The sequence below is a fragment of the Delphinus delphis genome, chromosome 9 (genome assembly GCF_949987515.2).
Source record: "Delphinus delphis chromosome 9, mDelDel1.2, whole genome shotgun sequence".
Lineage (NCBI taxonomy): Eukaryota > Metazoa > Chordata > Mammalia > Artiodactyla > Delphinidae > Delphinus > Delphinus delphis.
In genome coordinates, this window is record NC_082691.1 from 33,295,090 (window position 1) to 33,321,693 (window position 26,604).

Genomic DNA, 26,604 nt, shown 5'->3' on the forward strand with positions numbered 1-26,604 from the left:
CACGTAGATCCAAGCAGCCGCCTGGGAAGTAGCTGTACAAAGAAAATGATACGAAGGCAGATGTTCTTGTTTCGCTGGCCGTTTTTACCACATCTCACCTAAAGGCAGTTGGCGAGAGGCCAGCATTTAATAGCCAGTGTCCAGCGGGAAGGAATATGAGGGATGGGGTTACCAGCTCTAGCGTGCACCTGGCTTGTGGGAAGCACTGAGCTGGGGGGAGTAGCCTCCCTGCCGAAAAGTCAACAATTAATGCAACTACTCAGCAGCTATTAGCTTAGCAGCAACTTCTGTCTTTTTCCATGTGGTTTACAAACTGCTCAGAGCAAGCCCTGCTGTGCAGGATATGATACTCATAGCTTCTCAGACCAGAAACTGTAATTCACTGAAGTCTTGTTGATCAGGCTTCTTGTCCTTTCTATTTAATCTGGGAGCAAAATACCCACTTAGCTTTTTCACCCTTGCACTTCTGGAAACACTACCATTGCATGATCTACCCAAACTTCCTTTATCACACAAGGGCAGTGCTTGCTTCTCTTAAGCAAAATTTATCATTTGTTCCAGCCTGGAGCAGTTATTCCAATGAATAGGCCTCTGGCTGTAGCCTGAATTCTGCAACTTGATGCCCTGACTAAAATGCACCTTTTGCTGCCACTGTAGCACCTGTGATGCCGCAGTTTGCAGTATATCAACTGCGTCAATAAAAGGCATTTTTGGTTTTATTAGTACAAGTAACTCCTTAGGTTTTTCCCATGCAGGAAGGGTTGTGAAATGACAGCTTAGGTGGGACAAGAGTTTCCTTGGGTCCCAGTAGTTTTGTCTGAACTTAATTGATGTCTGGCTCTATACTGCATTATAAAGGACGTTAAGAGAAACAAAGATGTGTGAAATATGTAATAGTGTTTTTATAAAAAAGCCAAAAATGGCTCAATCACGCATCCTACATAAATGTTACTGTTTGATCTTGAAATTCAAATAAAAACTTTATTTTGCATATCTGCGTTTGGGGAAAAATAGGAATAGTTGTCATTTATACACAAACAAGCTAAAAGAGAAACGTATTGTTGTGGCATTTGCTGGGTGGTTTTTGGATGTCTATCTATTAATATTTTGTGCGTTTGAGCACTATTTCCGTGTTCTGCTTCATCAGAGATAGTCATCATGGAACTGGCCATAATTTTCCACGTACTGGTTAGCAGACTGCTTTACACAGGTGGTTTGGACTAGATTACAGGCAAGTTATCTGCCACGAAGAGGACACCTTTGAACGTGCGTAGCAGTTTGGGGGACTGAATGCGTTCTTTTTAATAGCACTGCAGTTCTATAACCGAGGACTTTGTGTCTAAGTCATATTAATAAGAGTAGAAATTACTGAAGCCAGTACTAGGCCTACTTGATTTCTTTTTTCTTTCGTTCTCACTGTCATTAGTTTTTTGTGAAAGATGGCCTAGGTACCCACTGACAAGTTACCCCTGGGAATGAGAAATCACCCTAATTCCTGTTACTAATGCCAGGAGTAGCCTCCTGCTGGGAAACAGTGTTGTACCTGGTGTCTAGTGACTGGTATTCCCAGTTTCTTCTCGATTATACCAACTCCAGGATCAGATGTGTCCCTCTTGCCAGGTGCCGAGCAAAGCTAAAAGGACCACGACTCGGTGTGGCCAAAGCCAGGCAGGTAGAGCCCCACGGGGGTCAGTCTCTCCTCATTCCTCCTCATTTCCTTAGCGTTTGCAGAGGACACATGTAAAACTTCAGATGTTTGCAGTGACACCTGAGGGGGAAAACAGTAACAACTCTTCCTCTGATCAAAGGAGAGTTTTATGAAAATGAAAAAGTCAACTTTGGAGAGAGATTGACATGTAATATGATAGGGACACCTAAGTGGAAGTCACGTGCAGTTCTTCCACACTTCACAAACAGCGCTTGGAGAAAATACAACAGAAGAGCCACTGGGTGGCTTTTGCTGGTAACATTTTAAAAAATATAAATCTAAAATCAATGTCATTTACAAATTGAAGAAAAGTGGTTATGAGTTCGTTCTAGTTTGAATACTAAATGAGTCACATATTTAAAGTAGTTGGGGCCCCTTGTCACTGACAGCGGTGAATGTTAGTTCTTTATCTTGGTCAGGCTGGCAACCCTCACTATAAAAGGTCTACGTGTGCAGGAGTCTGAGTCGCGTAAACATATGGAAGACAGATGGAGGAAAACGAGAAGGGGCTGCACTAAACGTATACAGCAGCGTTTTTATGTTCTTGAGCGCCCCTTTTAGGGAGATGGAGCCATATGGAGCCGGGTGGGGCCATATGGTGGTTATCCACATGGCCCCAACGGCAATGAGGAAGAAAGCATTCATGGGAAGAAATAAATGGTCCTGGAGGCTGGGATGAGCCTGTTCTGGATTCTTACGTTCCTGTACCCACCAGAGGCTGGGGAAGTTAACCTAGCAAGAGACGCAAGTTATTTCCATCTCTTCCCCACAGAAGTCACTTCATTGTGAAAATGTAGGTGAATGTAGGTGCAAGGCCCAATAGGCTAAGAGACCTATACTCACAAAGGACAGGTTCAGGTGATTAGTAATTGCTGTGTACATGCAAGTGGAAAAAAAGTTTACTTAATTGAATGGAATAGAAATAAGAGATACTGTAGTTTTTTGTTATTACCCAAATCTAGAATAGAATGGAATAGCAAACAGTAATTCATATAGTATTCTATCACCATATCAAACCGAGTTTCAAAAGCAAAAAACATCATTAGAGATGCTTACAAGCAACCTACTAATGATTTTCATAAATGATTTGATCCACACACCACTTACCATGCTTATTTTCATAATCCCCTATGTGCCTACCTTTCCTCCCTGGTACTACCAGGCACAAACAGTCATCCTGGGAATATCTGGAATGAGTGGATGGATGGATGGATGGATGAATGAATGAATAATTCTTCATTGTTTAAAATAGAAAAACTGAGTCTGGTAACTGGATACCTATTTGTGAACGTTGAAGGACTGAAGCTGTTTTCAAAGATTACCTTTTCTTTCGAGGTTCAGGGTCTGACTTGAAGCGTTTGGAATGTTAGGGAAAAATCAAGCAGCTCTATCTTTCATCTTCCCAGAAATAGGGCAGACGTCACTGGGCATTCCCAGCCCAGGAGAATTACAAGGAAGGCAAGAAGCAAGAAAATGTGTTGTGAATAGAGGAGCTGGAGGGGTAGAGGAGCAGGTCCCCACCACCAGCCCCGTCTCTGGAAAGGATCAAATGTGTTTTGTCTAGAGATGCTTCTATTAGGAATAACGATTTCTGTTCTAAGGGGGGTGACCGGGGACAACACTGTGATCAGATGGATACATAGAGAAAATCCTTCTTACTGACTTTTCTTTCTACATCTGCATTATGATGAGTCTACCTTAGGGGAAACACAAGAGGAAATAACATTATTTGCTCCCCCTTTTTTTCCCATGTCTTGGGTTTTTATTCATCTTTTTGAAGCAAACGTGCTTATGATTACAGGTTTTGAAGAAAAAACAAGCAGGGAAGAAGGTAGTGGGAACAGGTAAAGCCTATTAGCCGATTCTTACTGGGCTCAGCCTGCTTTCTTCCAGGTATGGCTGTTCTTACTTCATGAGGTTATCGTTCAGTATATTGTGTACTCAGTGTGGAAATGTCTGCTCTTCCTGCTTTGACCACGGAAGGCATGGACGCCTCTGTGTGGGTGGTGTACTTTCAACAGCACCTAGTAGGCTGATTACATCATGGAGAAAGTGAGTCCCTTACCTTTGTAACGAGGCAACCACCTCCGTGAAAGTACCTGGTTTATAACATAGGAGTGTCTCACTTCATTGATAGGGTCCCAAAGCTATTCTCCATTGCCAGCTTAATGGCTTTTTTTGGAGCATTGCACTGATGGAACCTTGAGTGAAGCTAGGGCAGGCAAGCCATTTTTCATTGTCTTTTATCTTCTTTCCCGTTCCAGCGCCAAGCGTATCCTAAATACTTGATACATATTTCTTGTGAAGGAAAATTAAGAATGCCTTTTTCCTGATCGTTGGAAATACGGAAGACAGTTTAGGTGAACTTCTTCCTTAATTTCCTTACCTTTTAGGATTTCTGGAAAGATGTTTGGTGCTTCTCTTCTAGGCTTTCTTTTGCAGGTGGCAAGACCTTTATAACGCTGCGGCCGCATGGCTTTTGCAGGACTAAACCTTTTGGTGGGTAGACATGGAAGTTTTTAGGTGGTGGTAAGCCTCGCTGTGATTTTGTGCAATTAACATGCGTGTAAAATTATCTTGGGTCTGTCTTTTTATTTTTGTGGTATCATGTAGCACATAATAGACCAGTGGATCTTATCTGTGGCTGTATCATTAGCAGCACATGGGGCATTTTTCAAAATATCAATGTCTGGGTCCCACCCCCGAGATCCTGGTTCAGTTGACCCGAGTTGGGGCCTAAGAGTTATGGGCTTTGAAGGCTCCCCAGATGAAGCTATATGTAGCCAGGTGTGAGAGCCACAGAACTAGGACAGTGACTTTGTCTCTCCACTTTTTTCAGAGACATATTCAAAGTGTCTAATAGTTATCAATTTGCCCCTGAGAACTACGGGCGTCATTTCTCCTTTCCTCCACCTCCCCTCCCCACTCCCTCTCCTGGTCTCTGTATCCAGCCTCATATCCACTGGTCCCTGCCCTAGAGCCTCTGCAGCCTGAGTTCAAAATTCACAAACCTGCATTGCTGGTCCATCCACTGAAATGGTTTTGAAAAAAGAAAACAATCAGAGCGGACGGAGGTACTGGCCACACAGCTGTTAGCTCTCAGTTCTTGGAATGAGGAGGTGACGGTATAGTGAACAAAACCCATTTGGATTTTTGCAGGGTTCTGTCACACTCCAGGGATCTCTGGGTGGTCCTTCAGTCTCACAGCCAAGAATGCTTGCTTCTGTAAGAAATGATGTTCTAAGGAAGGAGAATATGCACGCAGAGAGTAGAAAGGGCACCAAAATGAGATTCTGAAGCCTTGGGTCCCCAGATCTGGGCTCCATTAATAGACCAACCTGAGACCTTGAGCCAGTTATATGTGAGATGAGTTCTGACATATCTTTCATCACTAAAATGCTTTGATCTAAAGAGATTTATGTCAACCCCTTTCCTTTCAAAGTATGTCACAGAACCGTAGAATTCTAGATCTGGAGGAGACCTTAACCCTGCGGTCGTTTTGTGCTGACCTCACCATCACTTAGGCTTTGCACAAGGGCTGAGGCGGTTTGGCCTGACTTCACGTTGCCCTGTCTTACTGCTGTGTTTCTTCAACCTCGCTCAGAGAGTAGTTAGAATGTTGATGGGGTAGCAGGCTTGGAATTCAAGGCTCAGTGGCCATACCCGGTGATGATTTAAGTGTGTTTGTGTATAACCTTGTCCAATGGGAAACTTTTTAAGTTCCTTTGGGAAATTATGCTATAACATTTACAAAGAATAGCTTTGGTTTATCACCTACCAGTAATAGCCGTTTGCAGAGAGTTTTACTACCAGGCCATTTTGGGATATTCAGAAACAGTCCGTTGCTAGAGAAAAGCAGCGGTTTTCCCCCAGTGATGAAATACTCTGCATCCTGGCTCTTATGCTAGCCCTCCCCCTGTAATTCCTTTACTTTTAACTTCACACACTGCTTCTGTAATAAAGTACAGCAGTGCATATTTGAGTGTTCAGTTTCTATATGCGGGTGAATGAATACCATAGAAAAATTTAATTCCTTCCTTCCGCAGATATTTTCGACCTCTTACGTAGGCACTGTTCTAGCTGTGGGGCATACAGCTGTAAACAGAATACACACAAACTCCTTACCTTCGTGGGGCTTACATTTTAGTGGAGGGAGTCAGACAAAAAGCAAATAGGGAAAGAGTGGATGTTCGTGGTGCTAAATAACCAATCTCATTATAGACACAAATTTGGGAGAACTATATCCACATGTCTTTAAAAATGAAGAAGCTAGAGGATGTTTTAATGTGTTTAAAGTAGTATAGAGAATGAATGTGAAATGTCTGGTCCTATTCAGCAAAGTTCAGAACCAAAGGAAATAGACTTAGTTGAAAAAATAAATAAAAGGAGCTGGAAGTAGGTATAAGTGTCCCTGGATGGTACTGGCGACAGCTAGGAGCCGTAGACTCTGCAATCCGGGGAAATGGTTGATGTCAGCCTTTTACCTTCTTGACCTGTGAAGGTAGCTTTCTCAGAGACAAATAACTGGACTAGGTTGCCACTCGAGGTCTTTTTCAGCTTTATGAAACTGTCAGTGTTAAATATTAGGTTAATTTTGTTTGCATACATGCTAATGAAAAAATCAACGAAAGACTAAATAAATTCATTAGCACCAACTCCAGCTGCCCTGGGTGTGCCTCAGATGCAGATGAGAACCCCACTGTTCAGCGAAGGCTTGTGTTTTCAGATAAAGCGAAGGCTTGAAACAGCGATCCACGGTGACGATGAAAATCCCCAAAGCGCCATTGAGAGAGTGCTAGGAGTAAAAGTGCTCATATTAGAATATTGGTTTCTGTTCTGCTTTATAAGCTCTGTGCTTCTGGTTTGGTTTGGTTTGGTTTTTTGGCAGTTCCCTTAGCTTCTCTCCTAATTGCTAATGTGGAGAATGTAATGTTTTTGCCGATTGTAATTGAAGCATTGGAAGACTTTATAAATTAATACTGACTAAGTGATGAGATAATTAGAATTGTGTAGAAATTTCTTTCTCATTTGCCTCATGTATGAAATCAAAGAGTTTAGACCACATGACATCTGAGGCCCCTTCCAAATTTGAGAGCCACGATCTGACACCACGCTGTTTATCCAAACATCCCCTCCACTAGATGGATGCTTGTACGGGATGATTATCTCCATCTAATGGACGTAGACGCTAAGGCAGAAGTTACCTAAGCTGCTTCAGAGATAGAGTGGTCATTTGAATCTGAAAGTGAACCCAGATGTATTCCTAGCTTTGTCCTAGACATCATTTTTGCCTAGTGGCTAAAATCTTGAATGAAAGGCAGAACTGAAATAAAAAACCTCCCATTCGACTCTAGCTGTAAACCCCAAATCAGGCGCTTCAGTAGCCACTTAAGAGGGAGCTAATCTCCAGCACAAAGACCTGCTTCTTGGTTTCCACCTGTAAGCAAGGTGGCCACTGGGTGGGCTCACTGCTTCAAGAAGGTTACACAAGAGAGGGGGTGTGGGGGAAGAGGTCCTAGTTGCAGCTGATGCTGTATCAGACCACTCACATCAGATAATGTTAAAAATCAGATTATGACTGTGAATTTCATTTGAGGTGTTCATCTTCTGAACTAATCTGTTTGCACCACCTTTGAACATGTGATACTATATATGATAACAAGGGAATTGATGCTTTTACACTGCCAGTAGATTGTGGGTTAATTAATACTCTTGTTGGTAATGAAGCAAGGTGAAATGCAGTGAGACAGAGATGAAGCATAAGGTCATTAGTGTACACTGATTAATAGTGAAAATGTGGAAGTTTTCATTACAGCATAACCAATGGGCAAAAGAAGATGTTTAATGGATAAAGATGTAAGGAGGAGTACAGCCTACTCTTCAGGGATACCGTCCCCATTTCGAATGAGACTGGATCATCGGAGTGCATTTATTAAATCGCATCATTTTCATGTTTACTCCACATGATGTCTTCCAGTACTTAAAGTTCAACTCTAAGTCTAGAGCACCCTAGAAACAAACTGAAATATTGTAGGGCTGTGAGAAATTAATTTCAGGAGGATCTGAAGATAGGAAATGGAAAAGGAAATACACAAGGGGCGAGAATTACCTCAGAAATTAGATCTTTAGTCTCCTGACTATAAGGGTTTTGAAAAACTTGTGCATCTTAAGAAGAGTTTTTAGACTTTCTTCTTTGAATACTTCTAAGGAAAATATCAACAACTTTCTGATGGGCTAGAGGGAAGGCTGTGTCCTAGAGTTGGGAAGTGAGATAGAGGATCTTTGAAAGTTTCCTTCACACATTATATTCTAGATGAAATACACATGTGACTTCTTGTTTCTGTGAAGTCTGTCCTGCTGGTGATGTCCTCAACCCCCCAAACCATGAGGGTTTTCCTATGTAAATTGTAGCCAGAACAGAAGGCTTAGAAATGAATGGACTTTCTCTTTTATTCACCTTGGAAATTTTATTTGCTTTATTCCCCTTATTTACATTTTCTTTGCTTCCCCTAAAATGCTTTTCCTCCAACTCGGGTGCTCGATTTGGTACTCATCTTTTTAGGTAGACAACTGTGGGGAAGCTTAGGTATTTCTTTCTTTGTAGTTCAGTAAATTTCTAATTTCCTAGAATGGCTGGTGGATAAATTATTACAAATAACAAAATACTCTGGTACACTGAGAGTTGCCATAAATATGTACATAAATTGTCAATTTTCAAAGAATCATAATAGATAAAATTACAGTCTGTTTTTAAATGTAAAATATAAAGGCCCTTTCTAATAAGTCACAAAGTTCATGTAGAATAGTCTTCGGTTTTATAATTACATGAATAAGATATTGGCTTAAATCTGTATAGTCTCTTTGACATAGGGTGAAGGTTCCCTTTTTTTTTGTAATTTTCAAAAAAATATATTTTTATTTTTTAATTTATTTTGGTTGCTCTGGGTCTCAGTTGTGGCAGGTGGGCTCCTCAGTTGCGGTATGCATGTGGGATCTAGTTCCCTGACCAGGGATCGAACCCAGGCCCCCTGCACTGGGAGCACGGAGTCCTATCCACTGCACCACCAGGGAAGTCTCTAAAGGTTGCTTTTTAAACACAAATCCAGTATAACTTGTAGTTTTTCTCATAAAGATGCGTTTGAGAAAGGTAATCGCTTTGTTTAGTTTTCTCTTTATATTTTGTCTCTCTAATATATACCCTTTAAGAACAAAGGCTGCTACTTCTATTTTTCTATCTATAGTTCTATAATCTATAATTTCTGTAGCACAATTTCTCAGTTGGGTGCTGATTTTTGTTCTTATAAATTTCTTTTTTTGTTCTTTTTAAAAGGAAAATGGATTTTTATTTCTTTAAAAAGAAAATGCTGTTCTTAACTCTTAAAGTTTTAAAAATGACCATATTTTCTCAGTGAATTTGGGGTCCACTGGCATATTTAATATTGTACTTTAGTAGAAACACTTGTGATTTTGCCAGCGTCCTGCTGTATTTCCAGAAACTTGTTTAAATGTGTGATGTGAGTCAGGTATTTTTGGAGCAGCGAATTGAAAGAAGCAACACATTCTGAAATTTCTGGAGACAAGATACTGTGTCAAAAGTCAGTTTGACAATCGAGTAATTTTAGCAGAATCATAGTTTTAATGTAACATCAGCACATGAAATTACTCGAGACTGTGCATAAGACAATTCAAAGGATGAAAAAACTCTCTTTTCTCTCTCCCTCTGTTTCTCTCCCTCAGAGATCTTGTGTGTCATCTCTCCAGTTGATGGATTTAAAGTGAGATTATCAGATGTTCTTGTCTGTATTTTTTAATGCTGTGACATCGTCCTCAGTCAAAAATTTAGCATCCTATCGGAAAATGGGGAAAAAAGTGATTTTTCTATATAAGAGTATGGATTTCAGATAGTCTTGTAAGTGTGAGGAAGGAATGCTAGTAAATAGCAATTTGTTGATTATAATAGCTGCATGTTAATCTCTCACAGCATGTTTCAGTCAAATTATGGCCTCATGTAAAGGGTGCAATGCCACAGAATTGCTGTAATTGACAAGCACATGTCTAAAAGGAATGTTCTTCAAGTGGGAGAATTTTTGCCTTTAACGTACCTATAATTGAGCTTTTCCTCATTTCTTTTTGCAGTCTTTCTCATTATAACCTTCCCCTCCCATTTCCCATTATCCTCATTTTTTGCCCTTGGGGCTTTCTCGCTCTACAATTGAAACGATTCTTTTCATTCTGTTTGCAGCGTTTTTGCCTTGTGCTTAAGGCTGCTATTAGGCTGGCCGTCCTTCCCCCAAATCTCAGAAATAAATATGAAATTAGACAGAATTGGTAGGTATGTGTGAACGGAAGGTGTGGTGGAAAACTAAAATACCTTTTTGTAATCCCCAGAATATCTTGCTGTAATCTAAATAGCGACAGAAAATTACTTTCAGAGCCATCCTGTATCCTTTTCTGCTTCAGACTTATCCTTCTTTTCAGCATTCAGGATACTTGGTCAGTCTTCTAAGTTTTAAATCTTTTAATCCTGTAAATGAGCTTCACTTAGTGTGAAGATGAAAAGCATCAGTTAAAATTGCCCATCTCATGTCTGGTTGGATATTTCTACCTAAATTCTCAGTCTAAAAGTGAACAGGGTTTTAGGTGAGTGGCTGTATATATCAGGGCTCATGATGGTAGTTCTAATATTAAAGCATCTGGTGTTTTCCTTCTTGCTACATCCCTTTGAATGTGCCTTAAATAGACTTGTTATGAAGAAAGATTTACATAGTACATAGAGCAAGTTAGGTTTTCCCCCCAAATTTTCTTCCTGTCTTGCTTGATATCACATAGCTTGTTTTTGTGTAGCAGGCTTATAGATATCATAAATCCAGTGTCATGATTTTGTTAAGAAAAAAAAAGAACAGGGTGAAGACATTTTCATCCTAATTTTGGATCTTTTCCCAAGAACTGAACGTACGAAATGTGACTCCTTGTGTCTTAGTTCAGTTTGATCTGAATTTGAAGGCATTGCAACATCGTTTTCATTTACCACTGATGACTTTTGTAGAAAGATTTTAGTAAGCTCAAGTTCTGCCAGTGCTGATTGGCGTGTTGTGAGTGCGTATCTCAGAATTATTATGACAGTTTACACTATGACAGTCTTCTGGGGAGGTTGTTTGTTCTTTTAAAAAATAATCAAAAACATAAAAGGCAAATGTGTCTTCATCAGCACATTCCACAGTAATGAGATCAGGATAAATTCACAGCACTCATCTCTCCTTAAATGTACGTTCCCTGCTTATGATAGCTGAGAAACTTGAGAACAAGACCACATTACTGATCATGTGTTTGAGTTCCTGAAAATTTTCTGTGGGTGTATATTATTATTTGTGATCAGGCATGGCTGCATACAACAGAAAATCTCGAACAGTGACATAAACAGGTTACATATACTTCTGTCTCATGTGAAAATAAAAATAAAGAAGTGCAGTCCAGAGCTGGTAAGGCCCCTCTGAAATCAGCCAGGAGTGAGATTCCTTCCAGCTCTTTGTTCCAGTGTCCCTAGAGTCTGACCTGCATCCCACGAACCAAAGTGAATATAGCATCACAGTCCAGGTAGCAGGATGGAGCTAGTTAAGAACATACCTGTTCATCACACCTGGCTTCTGCTTCTTTCTCATGGAACAAAACTTAGTTGTGGTCACATCTAGATACAAGTGAGACTGGGAAATGTATTGTTTGGTTTGGTTTTAAGCTATCTGGAGAGCAGTATGCCCAAGAAAAATCAAAGTTTGGTTCCTAAAGAAGAGGAAAATGGCATGAAATTTTATGAATGGAAGCTTAATGTTAATTTGTTTCGATACTTTAGACCCGAGGCCATAACTATATATTTCTGTCCCTTCAAAGTAATATAAACACATTGTAATTTAAAGTGCTATATAATCACTTTTTAAAAGCCTATAAAGTGGTTTGGATTAAGTCTTATATGCTTCTCAACAAGTGACCGTTGACACTAATCTCATGTATTCTTTTTTTTTTAATTGATGTATAGTTGATTTACAATGTTATGCCAATCTCTGCAGCATAGCACAGTGACTCAGTTATATATACATTCTTTTTTTATATTCTTTTCCATTATGGTTTATCACAGGATATTTAATATATTTCCCTGTGCTATACGTTAGATAATCTCATGTATTCTTAATTCTCAAGGTTTACTTACCGGTAAGTACCTTTCTTGTGTGATTTGAGCCCCTGAATTCATGCTAGAGAATTCTGCATTTTTCACTCACAAATTCTCCCTTCCAGTTGTTAGAAATATTTTTCATAAAAGAAATTTAACATATACCAAGAAACAGTTCATGTCATATGGCTTTGAAGAAGTTTTTTTAACAATATCACAAAGTAAATTTGTTCTTTTAAGAGTAGGTTATAGTATACAATTTTATATAATTATATTATTGTACTCTTGGTGATATTTCAGAACTCATATGTACCCATTACATACCTGTGTGAGTCAAATCACCATGAATCATGCTAACAGAAAGGCTTAAGGACGTTCGTAGGCTTGTAAGTAGTACATTTAATTTAAAACAAAACTGACTTCTTAGAACCACTTGAGACAAGGGATATGTATGAGTGCCTTTAGCCAAAAGGCAAAAATATCTTGGCCAGTGACAGTTGATACACGTTTAATGGTCTGTTGATCCAGATGTTGGGCTGACAGGTGATAACTGAGGTGAGGGATAGCCAAGACTTTGACATGCAAGTCACTTCTTTTGATTTGGGAAAGAGTGAACAAAACGTAATGTGACTAATGGTTTTCAGTATCTACAGTGTCTAATACGGAGAAGTTTATATAGAAGAAAAGGAAGAGTTTTATGGTTTGACCTTTTAAAAAAATTGTTTTCCTTTCTGCTGTTACATTTCAATTTTTAAAAATATAAATATGTATAATTGGTCGTTAAAATATCTTAAAAACATTATGAATCTGTGGACTGTCTTAATCCTTCCATGTGATTGTCATTTCCACTTTTAGAAAAGTAAATTGGCTGATCTCTTATAGCTATTTGCTATTGCCAGGTGTTTGCTAGAAAATCAAAACAAAATAACAAAATTTGAGTAGGAATAAAGGAATTGTAGCAATGCGCATAGGTGGAAAAAGACGTCATAGGGCCATCTTTGGCGATTCAAGGCCAGTAAAAAGACCGGATTCCCGTATCTATGATGCTTTTCCCTGTCCAAACCCAGGATTCCATGACTTTCCTGTACTTCCTTTCCCCTCACCCCTGACATGGACGGTTTGTATCCACACCCTCAGGAGAACATTGTGCAGTGAGAGCCATTGCTGTGGCTCAGCACGCCTTGGGACCTAGGCCCCTTCCGGCATTAACTCAGTGGTTATTCTCTGTACTTATGTCAGTCTCAGTGTCATCATCCCGCTAAAGGTAAGACCTACCTTCTAAGGTGGTTTTGAGGAACACAGATCATGTGGGTGACGCTTGTGGTACAGCCCACAATATGTGGTCCATAAAGGTTGGCTGGTATGGTTATTTTCATACAGACTAGCCACTGTCTTCCCCCCCACCAACCGACGTTTCCCCGTCACCTACTGAAGCCACCGCCGGCTTCCTGGGGCACAGTAAGGAGTGGGTGTGGTTCAAAGCATGGTTTGGGGCTCTCTGGGGCTAAAACATGTGTGCTGGGTGGCAGTGGTGGGCAGGGGTGGGGTATGGAGGTTCGCTCAGACATTCACATGGATGGAATATTCATCAGGCTGGAGCTTGTAGACTGCCCGTTGTGGTCCTTTAACGATCTCACCAGTCAAATTCCAAATCCTTGCAAAAGCTGAGACTTTATCTTACAACTTTGTCTTCGCCAGAGCAGAGAGCCCTGTGCTCAGCCCTAAGTAATAGGTGTTTGGTCATCCGTTTCAACCAAACCTTTCTTTGTGACCCTAAACCACAAGTCTCCCTTTCACCTGTGTGAGAAAGATAGCAGCCACGTGATATTGGAAAGAAAGAATTCTAATGACTGTTCTGGAAACCAGACACAGAGGCATGTCTGCTGTCAGTCACTGGTTGAAATACATTTCCTAGAAATGTTTTCAAACACAGGCAGTACATTAAAGTAAATTTTCTTGTATTGGAAGTGTTCAGTTTGTGTAAGATCTCGTGCCACATTGCTTAGAAAGAGCCTTAGTTGTGTTTCCTTTAAATGAGTAAGTTTGCAGAATAGATTTTTAATTCTTAGGTTTAAAATAGGCAATTGACTATCCATTGCTAAACTTTATTTAAAATAACTTCTCTCTAGTGTCCATAAAATTTCTTTTAACTAGAAACAAAAGTAAATTAGTAAATAAATAAAATTTTACTTGTCTGAAATTCAGCACTAATGATTCACAATGACCAAGGGAAAAAAAATTAACACTCAGAATGGTGATATATTTCAAGTTTTGAAAGAAAGCTGACAGTAGAGATTCTTCTTAGTGCTCAGGAGATAAAAATATCATACCTTGTTTTAAGTTGAGTCAAGTATTAGAGTTATTGCTTGGAATAACCGTGCCTGAGACTTCTGATTTAAGATTTTTTTTAACATCTTTATTGGAGTATAATTGCTTTACAATGTTGCATTAGTTTCTGCTGTGTAACAAAGTGAATCAGCTATATGTGTACATATACCCCATATCCCCCCCTCTTGCGTCTCCCTCCCACCTTCCCTATCCCACCCCTCTAGGTGGTCACAAAGCACCGAGCTGATCTCCCTGTGCCATGCAGCTGCTTCCCACTAGCTATCTATTTTACATTTGGTAGTGTATGTATGTCCATGTCACTCTCTCACTTCGTCCCAGCTTACCCTTCCCCCTCCCTGTGTCCTCAAGTCCATTCTCTATGTCTGCGTCTTTATTCCTGTCCTGCCTCTAGGTTCATCAGAACAATTTTTTTTTTTTTTTAGATTCCATATATATGTGTTAGCATACAGTATTTGTTTTTCTCTTTCTGACTTACTTCATTCTGTATGACAGACTCTAGGTCCATCCACTTCGCTACAAATAACTCAGTTTCGTTTCTTTTTATGGCTGAGTAATATTCCTTTGTATATATGTGCCACACCTTCTTTATCCATTCATCTGTCGATGGACACTTAGGTTGCTTCCATGTCCTGGCTACTGTAAATAGAGCTGCAGTGAACATTTTGGTACATGACTCTTTTTGAATTATGGTTTTCTCGGGGTATATGCCCAGTAGTGGGATTGCTGGGTCATATGGTAATTCTATTTTTAGTTTTTTAAGAACCCTCCATACTGTTCTCCATAGTGGCTGTATCAGTTTACATGCCCACCAACAGTGCAAGAGGGTTCCCTTTTCTCCACACCCTCTTCAGCATTTATTGTTTGTAGATTTTTGATGACGGCCATTCTGACTGGTGTGAGGTGATACCTCACTGTAGTTTTGATTTGCATTTCCTGATGATTAGTGATGTTGAGCATCCTTTCGTGTGTGTTTGTTGGCAATCTGTATATCTTCTTTGGAGAAATGTCTGTTTGGATCTTCTGCCCATTTTTGGATTGGGTGATTTAAGATTTAATGTTTAAATTAATTTTTCTTTGTTTCATGACATTTTAGAATATTTAATTGACAGGCACTTAGGAGCACAGTTTGTAGCTTAAGAATGCATATGTGATGTTAATCATACAAGATGCAGCAACTCAGGTCGATTATGTTAAACTGAGCGAATCTTCAAACTGGATATTAATTTTTTTGGATATTAATTTTTATTGGTAGATGCTGGCAGATTGGTATTGAAAGCTTCATACCCATGACAAATCCCATGCTCTCATCTATATTGTTAAGTAAAATGATACTTGCATTGATCATGAAGAAATTTGTCTTCCTGGCTCATTTGTGAGAGCACCTGCCGTTACTGATCAGTGAGCTACACAACCACAAGAAGAGTCTTTGGGGAGAAACAGCGTGCTAGATGGCATGAGAGCTGAGTGTCAACAATATCCTTAGTTCTCTTCAGTCTATCAAGAGTATGCCTCTACCACTTAAGGGGCATCTCTCTAAAGCCAGCACACCAGGGACCATCACACACCACATCCAGTGGCCTTTGAATGCTCTGTCTCATGGACCTCCTTCCAACAACTTTTGACTCTTATGATCTGCTCTCTTTTCCAGTCCTTTCTTGTTGGCTTCTATCACATTTATGTCTCCCAATTCTCCAATTTCTTTTCTTTTTCAACTCATCTTTCTCCCACCATTGCCCAAATATGAACATCCACCCTAGCTCAACCCTCAACCTCCTGCTTACATCTTCCTAGGATTGTCACTGAGAATTCATGTTGTTCCCAAGCACTCTCTTTATACAGTTGCTCCCATCTTCATCTAGCCTTCTTTAGCAAACTCTGCTCTTCGATAATTTTGCTCAGTAGTTCCATTTAAAGTAGCCTAGGGAACCCAAGCTCACTGCATTTAAAAGTAAACTCATCCTCCCTCTCCTTATTCTTCCTGTATCCCGTTGGACTTCCGGGATGCAGCAGGTGTAATCTGCATCTCTTGTCACTTCTCACCTTGAAAGTCTTCATTCACTTCCCTTTTCCTATAGAACGAGCCCCAGGCTCCTTAGTCTAGAGCTCAAAAACGCTCCAGGAATTGGCTCCAACTTACTTTTCTACTTTTCAGTTACACCATGTGACCTCTTCCATTACTGTTTCACAACTGTACCATAGACTGAGACTTACATACTCGCGTGTCCCCAGACAGTTCATGTGAACGAATGAAGCCAACCAGAGCAGAACTGTGCTAAACTGGGGAGGGTACCCTGCGTAAAGAGCGCAACTCAGGTCTAAACCACGGCTGCCATCTGAGATATGGACGTGGTGTTGCCAGATCTCTGATTTTTAAATATTGCCATCTAACAGAAAACATCTTTAAGGGCAAAACAAGGCTCAAAGGCCACAGGTTTGTGACTCAGCCACAGGCACACACCCATTACCCACTCCTTTGCTTACATCCTTCACCTCTTTCTCCGCCAATTCTGCTCAGAAGTTCGGAGGTCGTCTCACACGCCACCTGTTTGGTGCAACCTTCCCTGGCCTATGGAGTCTCTCCTTCAGCCCCTGTGACATCTATGTTTGGTGTTGCTCAGTTGCCGTGTTACCTTACTTAGTTCATCCCATGGGGATACACGTCTCAGCTCCCTTTCTCATTATGAGCCTGAAGCCATGGACCAGCGTTGTGCTTCCCTGTATCAACCCCCAGTGCCTCAACCAATGCCTTATGTATAGTCATTCCTCAATACACAGTTTTGGTTGGTTGACTGGTAGCACTTGGAGAACTGGGACAGGACAGACATAAATAATTTTAGGAAAATAAAGAACAGGTAGTATTTATTCCGTGCTTGATACATGCCAGATTCTTTGCCAGATGCATTAGCTGTCCTATTTAACTCAGCTACAACTCTGCTAGGTGTGGATGTGACATCCACTTCACGGTGGATGACTTAACTAAGGCCCAGAGAGATTAGGTACTCTGCTCAAGGCTACCCAGGTAGGAATTCAGCTCTCTGACTCCCTTTGCACGCTTTACACTGTGTTCTGAGCTTCCCAGCGGACTTGGCAGATACGTGAAGTGTGCCCGGACACTTGAGAGCAGCTGATTGGGGCTGGGACAGCAGGAGCTCATGGGGCCCGTCCACTCTGTAACAAGAGTGACCTGCAAACTGACCCTTTCTCTGTGTGGAGAAGATAAAAGTGCTGCTGTTAATACTCCATGCTGCTTCTAGTGCCATTTTTAAAAGGCAGCATGTGCAATTAAACTTAGCCAAGAACATAAAACCTGCTGTATTCAAATCACTCTTTCCTAAAGAAATATGGTGGGATTCCAGAACCATATTTTACAAGTTAAAATGAAAACGGATTTCATTATTGGAAGAGGGCCACGCAATCCGTATCGTAAGTTCCTGTCGTTCAAGGGATGACTTTTCAGGTTTGATGTAGAAACAGCATTAAATGAATAAGCCTTTCTTGTGCAACCAATATCTAAAAATAAAACTAGATCAAGATTTGACAGTTTTAGAATGGCTAAGCAAGACCCTGGTGAAATCGTAAAAGTCTGCAGGAGTTAAGTGAATTGAAAAGCTGTGGTGAACAGCTCCATTTGAGGCCATGAATACTGCTTTTTGAAATGTAAAATACACTGAGCGAGAAGCAGAGCTTGTGTTGGTGGCATCGCACTTTAACCTGTGATTCATACACGAACAGTAAGGTTTTTTTGTTTGTGCTTAATCAAATTACATGGCAGTGCTTCTCAAAAACTAATGGTAAGTTGTAACATTCCAGGGCCAGAAATGGGCGCTTTCGTGTACAAAGCTTTTCTTGGCTCCTTGGAATAGAGGTTAAGTAGAGCATGTTGTAGAGCACCTTAAATTTCATTGCATCTCAAGTAGAAATGTGGGTGAAGCAAAACTACTAACAGTACTTTAGGGGATATGAGTTAGTAGAGAAATGTTGAATATTCACATTGCCTTACTTAGATTAAATGGCTCCTATGGGCAATTATCTGTCAAAACTCTTTTCATTTGCTTTTTGGTAATTCACTGTAACTGGTGAGTGGTTTCATTACGGCAGTGCATTTTGCTGGCGAGCGTTGAAAAATAACCGAGGTAGATTTCTCTAATTGTTTCTAAGTCACCCTATATGCATTATGATTTCTAGGCTTCCGGGTTCGTTTTTATGTTTTTGGTTTTTCTTTTTTTACCTCCTCCCCCCCCCCCCAAAAGGCATTAAGCTTAGACCTTTTGGAAACATTTAGACCATTTTCTTTAATTTGATTAAATTTATATAACAGAAACCTTTAAAAAGAGTCTGTACCAAACCAATTACCGTTCCACCTTGACACTACTCTGGGATATTCTAGAAACACTTGTATTTTGCAGAAATAAAATGGAAATTTTTAGTGCTTGATACACTTAAAGTGATAGTGAGAAAATTTTTTAATTTATGCATATAAGAAAAATACATTCAAGTAAAATCAAATAAGAATAGATAATTCTTTTCTTATGTCTTAAAGTTAAAACAGTAACAAATGAAAGGGAAAAGTTCTGTATTAATTAACATTATGGCTAATTATAGACCTGAATTTTAGAGCCATTTCTATCAAGTCTAGATTTTGACAGCATATTGATATATTTTATTTCAGGTTACATTGTTCTTAAAACTGTAATAGTATTTTCCCTCCAGTTTTGATAGGTATTAGCATGTTACTTTATACTGCAAAGAGTAATTCCTGTATTTTAAAAAGCCACTACAAAATGTTATGTTATTTGGGGAAAGAAGAGGGGTATTCCCAAAAGGATGGCTGAGTATTTTTGTCAGTGATGAGCCAAGAATTTGGGATTAGATTTAGAGATGGATTTAAAGAATAGAATTTCAAAGAAAAGTTTTTGGTACATTAATACCTAGGTATTCATTAAGCTAGAAATCAAAATGAATGCATCTTTTTATTCAGAGTGTTAGTCTGTATGGCAATGATGAATGTGTTTAAATGAAAGATGTTTTTATACACAAAGGTGCTTTTCTACCTAGAGTCTTAAATTACTATTAATTAAGCAGTATATAATATAATAGATAATTATAGTGTTTTAATGTGGATGCCAGTGGATTTGCTAGTCTTTCTAAATGGCCATTGTTGGCTAATAGTCTTCAGGGGATCATTTATATAGCCATTGTGGTTCTAAAAATATCTCTAAATAGCAGTGGGACAGCCTTTTTTGAAGCATGGATATTATAAAATGCACTTTTATTTGAAGTGTGCTGTTTTGAGTATATCACTCAATTACTTTCATATGCGGCAAAAAAAAAAAAATACCAATGTTGAAAAGGAATAAAGGAAAGCTCTTTGTATACAGAAGAATTTCAGAACAATATGGTAGTTAGAGAAAGATTTGAGTTAGGAGTATTGGGAATCTGTTCTATTCATTGGATTTTTAGCTATTCTATTCATTAGGTTTTTAACTGGAGATGTTTTTATGTAGCATCATTATTTTTATTTTAATTAATATTTCTATGGCAGAGAGATAATTAGATAAATGCTGATGAATATTAAATATGGTAGTAGCTTAGGGGAGATAAGCATTTCTGGGTCAAAGCCCTCCACAAAATATTATCTTATATGAGCTGATTAATTGAATTGAATGCCAAATGGTTTTGCCACCATCCAACCAAACTCTCACAGCCACTCAGTTCATTATCTAAGGCTCTTCCAGAATGGAATGAATGCTTTTGTCAAAGTTAATGGTGCTCTTTTTAATCTGAGCTACTCATGGAGGAAATCTTGACTAGAGAATACTTCCCACCTCACTAAATTAGCTACGTGTAAGAACATCCCAAAGAGTCTGAACCTGAGTGTCACACCAAGAATTTTACGTGCTGAATTGTCTGAGGTTCTCAGTGCCGTCGCCCAGTGGTTTCTGTATATTGTGGGTTCCAATCTGTAAGGGCCCATTGGAAAGCCTGAAGTCAATTCTAGGTTCTAGGCTGCTCTATGGTCCTTGCTGCCTGTGTCTAACATTGAATGCAAAAAAGACTTAATTTCCAATTAGACCAGAGAAGCTAAGGATTCTCATCAACCATGTTTAGTACAGAGATATGTTATAATTTGTGAACATAACTGTTTAGTAGCATCCCAGAGTGATAGTTTTCAAGTTGGATTCCAAAATATCCTAGGGGTTCAGACATTATGCCATTGTTGGACCTTAATTTCAACTATTTAAAAAACTGTAATGAGGGAATTCCTGGTGGTCCAGTGGTTAGGACTCCGCAGTTCCACTGCAGGGGGCATGGGTTCGATCCCTGGCCAGGGAATTAAGATCCCACAAGCCTGGAGGTGTGGCCAAAAAAAAATTAAATAAAAAATAAAACACTGTAATGAAAGAGACACAAAATTTCACATACACATTCCAAATTTTTCACTAGGATGCCAGTGATTAACTTGTGCTGCCAGGTTAACTCGTTTGGGGGTAGATTTTACAATAAAGCTTCTTCTGCCTTTTTGTGCATAGATTGGAAACTTTCGTAAACAGGGACTCCAGTAGAGAGCTCCTAGCTCTGCTGTGCATATCCACTCACATTCAGACTCCTGTGCATATCCACTCACATTCAGTTGTGCAACCAGCCACATTCCCAGTTTTCCTGTACTGGGCTTAATATATGCCCAGCAAGGCCCAAGCACATCTGTTTGAGAACTTGCTTTTCCACAGAGTAATAGTGGGTTAGACCAGTGACTGTTCACATACTACAGTGTGATACAACATTATAAGTTTAGGCTTAATTTACATTTTAGGTGCCATTTGTCAAATTAATTTTTTTTAGTGAGGAATACTGATACTTATCTATTATAAAAAAAATAAATACCTTCGAAAAAAAATTACCTAATACGCTTCATTAACACCTCTGGTTCATTTTAAGTAAGGGCCTCTTGCCACTAGAAAGCAAGCTTTTTTGGTCAACTATTACCATTTTCAGCCACTTACCTGTTTGGATCAGAACTATCTTGATATTTTGCAGCATAAATAAACCATGGAAATAAATTAACCCCTGCAGTTCATATAGGACTGTAGGTGTCATTCACAACCGCTTTTTATCAGAATTTTGTGTTCTTCAACACGGCCTTTTGTTTTGCATTGATAACTTTTAAAGAAACGTTGCTGGTTATTTCTAAAATTCTGGATTTTTTCTAATCTTCAGCGTAGAGCTATAGAATTCTGTATTGGGCAGTTCTTTCTGTTTCCACATTTGTAGTGTAAGAGAGCATCAATGCTATTTAGGATACAAGCTCACTATTCTTACAGTTTTCTACTATATCAAATAGCTAAAATTTTGATATCCAGAATGTAAATGATATGAAAATTACATAATATTTTTAAATGAATTTCAAGGTAAGGAGATTGGTTAAAGACTACTATAGCAAAAGGTCTACTTTGCATTCTGACTGTAGATCTTTTCTATCATTTTTGAAATTTTATTGGAGGTCACTTTGCCTGTTCAGGAGTTCCGTATTATATGTAAGCTGGACTTTTCGAAGAACACTCAGGCAAAGAGGCAATAACAGTGGAACCTGTTTTTGTTGGTTGAAGAGTTAGAAAAGGAATTAGGAGGGAGTATGTCATGATCCATTTTACGTGCTTTCTCTTTCCTTTTTTTTTTTTTTTTTTTTTTTTTTGCGGTACGCGAGCCTCTTACTGTTGTGGCCTCTCGCTGCGGAGCACAGGCTCCAGACGCGCAGGCTCAGCGGCCATGGCTCACGGGCCCAGCCGCTCCGCGGCCTGTGGGATCCTCCCAGACCAGGGCACGAACCCACGTCCCGTGCATCGGCAGGCGGACTCCCAACCACTGCGCCACCAGGGAAGCCCTCTCTTTCCATTTTTAACTGGACTTAGTTCTGCCTCTCTTCACAACAGTAAGAAAATCACTCACCACTTTCCCAACTTCTTACAGATGCTTTTGAGAGGTACAGGTGAATGGCCTTGGAACCTGACGTGTGTCCTCTGGATTTTCTTATCCATTGTTCTTGTCCTAGACTTAGGTAAATGGCTTCAGAAAGCCTTTATTTATTAGAACATATAAGCATCATTCCCTGTAGGTCTGGAGTGCATACTTCAGAAATCTTATAAAATTTATTTTTAAAAGCACTTTTTTTATGCATTGGTTTTCCATAACGTCTATACCCAAAAATATAGATGATGTTTTAGGGAAGGAAAAAAAGGTGACAAAATTGTATGTTTAGAGAGCCTTGTAATAAAAAAAATCTCATTGCTTGAGGCATTCTCTATAAGAGTTTTAAAAAATAACTTTACTAAATCATGTATTTTGTGGCTAAAATTCCCCTAACCTCACCCCTCCCACTGCCACCACCATTTGTCATATTCCTTCTGTGCACACTGTTCCAGGGCCTGGCTAAGCAGCTGCCCCTCTTATCACCGATTTGCTCACCTTGTGTTTATTTTCCTTTCTTTGCAGAGACCCTCCTTGATGACTTCCTTCTCACGTACACGGTCTTCATGACAACTGACGACTTGTGCCAGGCGCTTTTGAGGCAATATCCTTCATTAACTTCAGGATGCTGTGTCGGCTTCCTCTCAGACAGATGTCTCACATTAGGAATGAACTGCCTTTCTTCATTTACTCAGCCCCTCGGTAGAGTGTGGCTATGTTAAATATTCATGTCATGATAGCCAAGGTGAAAGATGAAATGAAACAGACCAGGCAAGGGGAGCTGGAAATGAATGCAGAGCCGCTGTTTTCACGTTCTACGTCGTGGGTAAATTGTGCTGTCGATATTATGTTTTCTTCAAACCTACGTCTCAAGACTTTAGAATCTGGAGATGAATTTGGCCTGCTGGGTAAACACCAGAGTCAAGAGGTTGAGTGGATTGGCGATAACTGAGGTTAGAAGACAATCAGTCAGTTAGTGCCAGACCATGTGATGGGAAAACATACATATGTGAGTGTGTGTTTCTGGGCAAGTATCCCCGGGGGAGACAAGGATTCCCCACTTGGGAGGTCTTATCCCCGTAATCGACTGTCATCGTTTCAGAGCTTTGTCAGGGCATGCTCTCTTAGGATGATGGATGTGATTAGAAGGTTGATGACCAGTTAAGGAGGCTTTAGGATTGCATACACTAACTAGAAGAGTTGCAACAGATCAAAGGCCGGAAAGCCATGCCAAGGAAAGGCACTCAAAGTTTCCGAACGAGTGTCTTGCCTCACAATGTTTAAGGAAGAGTTTTTTCTTTATCATTAGTCAAGCCATGATAGTTACAGGAAAAGGGGAAAAGAACATTTGCATAAGTGGAAATAATGTAAGATAAATCTTTATATTATGCCTTTCAAGAGAAAAACTAGAAGAAATAGATACTTTAATAGATTCTTTTTGTGTTTGCTTGAGTTTGTTTCACAGGTAGAAATCAAAGAAATCAGATGTCCTTGATGTACTTTTTTTTTTCCTGAGTTAGTTGCTTTAATTTTATGGTGACATAACAAGGATTATAAGTATTTTTTCTCCAGATATAGCCATTCTAAAATGTTCAGGGTTAGCTATTACTTTTCTCCCCTATTTTATTTTTTTATTGAAGTATATTTGATTTACAATGTTGTGTTAATTTCTGCTGTACAGCAAAGTGATTCAGTTTTTCATATATATATATATATATATATATATATATATATATATATATATATATATGTATAGTAGTATTCCATTGTATATATATGTACCACATCTTTTTTATCCATTCAGTCCTTGATGTCCTTTTGCAGGTTGGGGAGACAGTGACTGAATTTTGTTTTAAAATAGTTACAAAGCCTGATACAAAATTGATTCCTATTTTGCAATTATATATCAGCATTGAAGAATAGAGAATCCTGTCCAGTAACCCCAAAACCTACCTGTGTTTGGTATCATAGCATTTTCTATTTCTAGCTAACTTTTCAGTGTGTCCAAGATACTCAGAATGATAATTTGGGGGGCAAAAATGCTAGGTTGTTTTGGAAAGCGCCAAGCTTCTGTCTCATTCCTAAGGCTTTAAGCATGTTGCCTTTGAGGTTGTTATTTTTATATAATTTTAACAGCATAGTTAATACATAGTCATTGTATACAAATTGGGAAATGCTTATAAGTATAATAAAAATAATTCATGTTCTCTGAAATCTCATTACCTTAAGAAGCCACTGTTAACTATCAGTATATATCTTTCCAGGTAATGAATATATAAATAAACATAGTTAATAGAAATGGGTGATCCTAACGTATACTTTTCTTACTTGCTTTCCTACTTAACAGTATACTGTGCATGTCTTGTGTCTGTAAATATAGTGCTGGACCATCAGTTTTATGGCCATAGAAAAGCCCTTTAAGTGGATATGCAGTCATTTATTTAACTGTCCTTAATGGTTGAAGCATTTAGGTTATTCCTATTTAATATTTTTTTATTCCAGTGAAAATGAAAATTAGCAGCCCTTTTTTACTTACATTTGCACGCTTATCCATTTCTTTTTTTTTTTCACATAAATTCCTAGGGTGAGCATTTGAATCATATCACAAGTTATGCTCCAGAAATCTGTGCTCATTTGGCGCTACTTTAGAATGTGAATTTCTGATGATCAAAGTATATCTGGCCCCGTTCTGATCTAACTTTTATGGAAACAGTGTCCACCTATGTAGTGAGGCCAGATCTTTTGGAGCCTTAATCTCTTGTGATTAATGGGCCACCTAGGGTCTCTTGGAGGTGGCATTAACCCATGCTGCCTGTGGAGCTATGTCAGCAGCTGTCAGTTCTGTCGTCCAGTCTTTATCCTCATGGCCTGCCACCATGTTATGTAAATCGTTTTCCTGGGCTTACCCTCTTCAGTGCACACCTTTTACGCTCCCTACACATATTCTTTTCTTCCTGCATATTCAGGTACTTGTAGATTTTTTGGAAAATGTGCCTTAGCATAGTTTGTGAAAGCAAGAATAAACGGATCTCTTCACATTTTTTACTTGCAACAATGTAATTTCCTTAACCATTTGCACCTATTCTGCTAAGAAGTATCAAGGCAAAGAAGAAAACTCAGATGTTCCTTGTCGGAAACGGAAGGTCTTGCATCTTGTTTCCCAGTGGATTGCTCTGTACAAAGACTGGTTACATGAAGATGAACATTCAAAAATGTTTTTAAAGGTAATGTAAAACATCCAGTTATTGAGTAATTCTTTTATGCCAAATGACTCATTTCAAAAATCTCATTCGTGGGCTTCCCTGGTGGCGCAGTGGTTGAGAGTCAGCCTGCCGATGCAGGGGACACGGGTTCGTGCCCCGGTCCGGGAAGATCCCACATGCTGCGGAGCGGCTGGGCCCGTGAGCCATGGCCGCTGAGCCTGCGCGTCCGGAGCCTGTGCTCTGCAACGGGAGAGGCCACAACAGTGAGAGGCCCGCGTACTGTAAAAAAACAAAAACAAAAACAAAAATCTCATTCGTAGGTTACAGTCATCTAACTTGTTTGTAATATTGAAGTTATGATTCAAAGTATTAATTGGTTTTGACCTCTGAAGCCTGATATTCCTCACATAGAAGAAGGCAAGTTTTATCGTCACTCATTTAAGGTTATTTATTTTATATAAGTCATGGGAATTTTGGCTGCAAATGAAATAATTAAGGAACGTAAAATAAAAGATACTTTAAAACTTGATGCTGTTTAATATGTTGAAATGTATTATAACTTTAAACTAACAATTCCCATATCTACAATAATGGGATAAAACATTTATCATTTAAAACCTATAGTGACAATGTATACATTATGAAACCTTTTCAGGACCTGGTATATTTTGAGACATTAGAGCAATGATAACCTATAAAATAGATACTAACCTAGATTTATATTTGAAATTGGATAAGCTGATATATGTGTCCAATCATTAGTAGGCTGCAGTATCTTTTCAATACCGATGATTCTCTGGAGATGGCTTGTAAACAGTTGGATTCTTTTGGCCACCAGAACCGTATTAGCTGTGCAAGTTAACACAGAGAAGGGGTACAGTGGAATTTGAGCAGGGAAGAGTTCTATTTCAGCATAGGCAAGTATCTAAACTGATTTTGCCTTTCATGAAGGAAATCACTTTGATTTCAAAATTCAGATATCACTTAGACATCCAGTTAAAAACTGGTTTAAATCAAGTCTCTGACTAAACTAATGTTATTTTCAAATCAACTGGGTAGTTTAATTCAATGGATTTTTTCACTCCCAAATGGTTATGTGGATATTATTTCTAAAAATTTAGAACAGGCATGGAAGTTTTGAGTAGCCAGCCAGAGATCTCTTTTAAGTTTCCACCATTCCCTACCTATAGCCTTTAAAAGCTTCCACAGAGCCACACCAG

General features: G+C 39.2%; 1 protein-coding gene across 1 annotated transcript in view; it reads left to right on the forward strand.

The window, feature by feature from the left end:
• The window catches only part of RAPGEF5 (Rap guanine nucleotide exchange factor 5), a 219,151-nt gene that overhangs the window by 148,450 nt on the left and 44,097 nt on the right, over nt 1–26,604 (forward strand). Inside the window, exons 12-13 of the mRNA XM_060020399.1 lie at nt 22,707–22,785; nt 25,261–25,405. Of these exons, the coding sequence (XP_059876382.1) occupies nt 22,707–22,785; nt 25,261–25,405 (224 nt within the window). The remainder of the gene's footprint in view (nt 1–22,706; nt 22,786–25,260; nt 25,406–26,604) is intronic.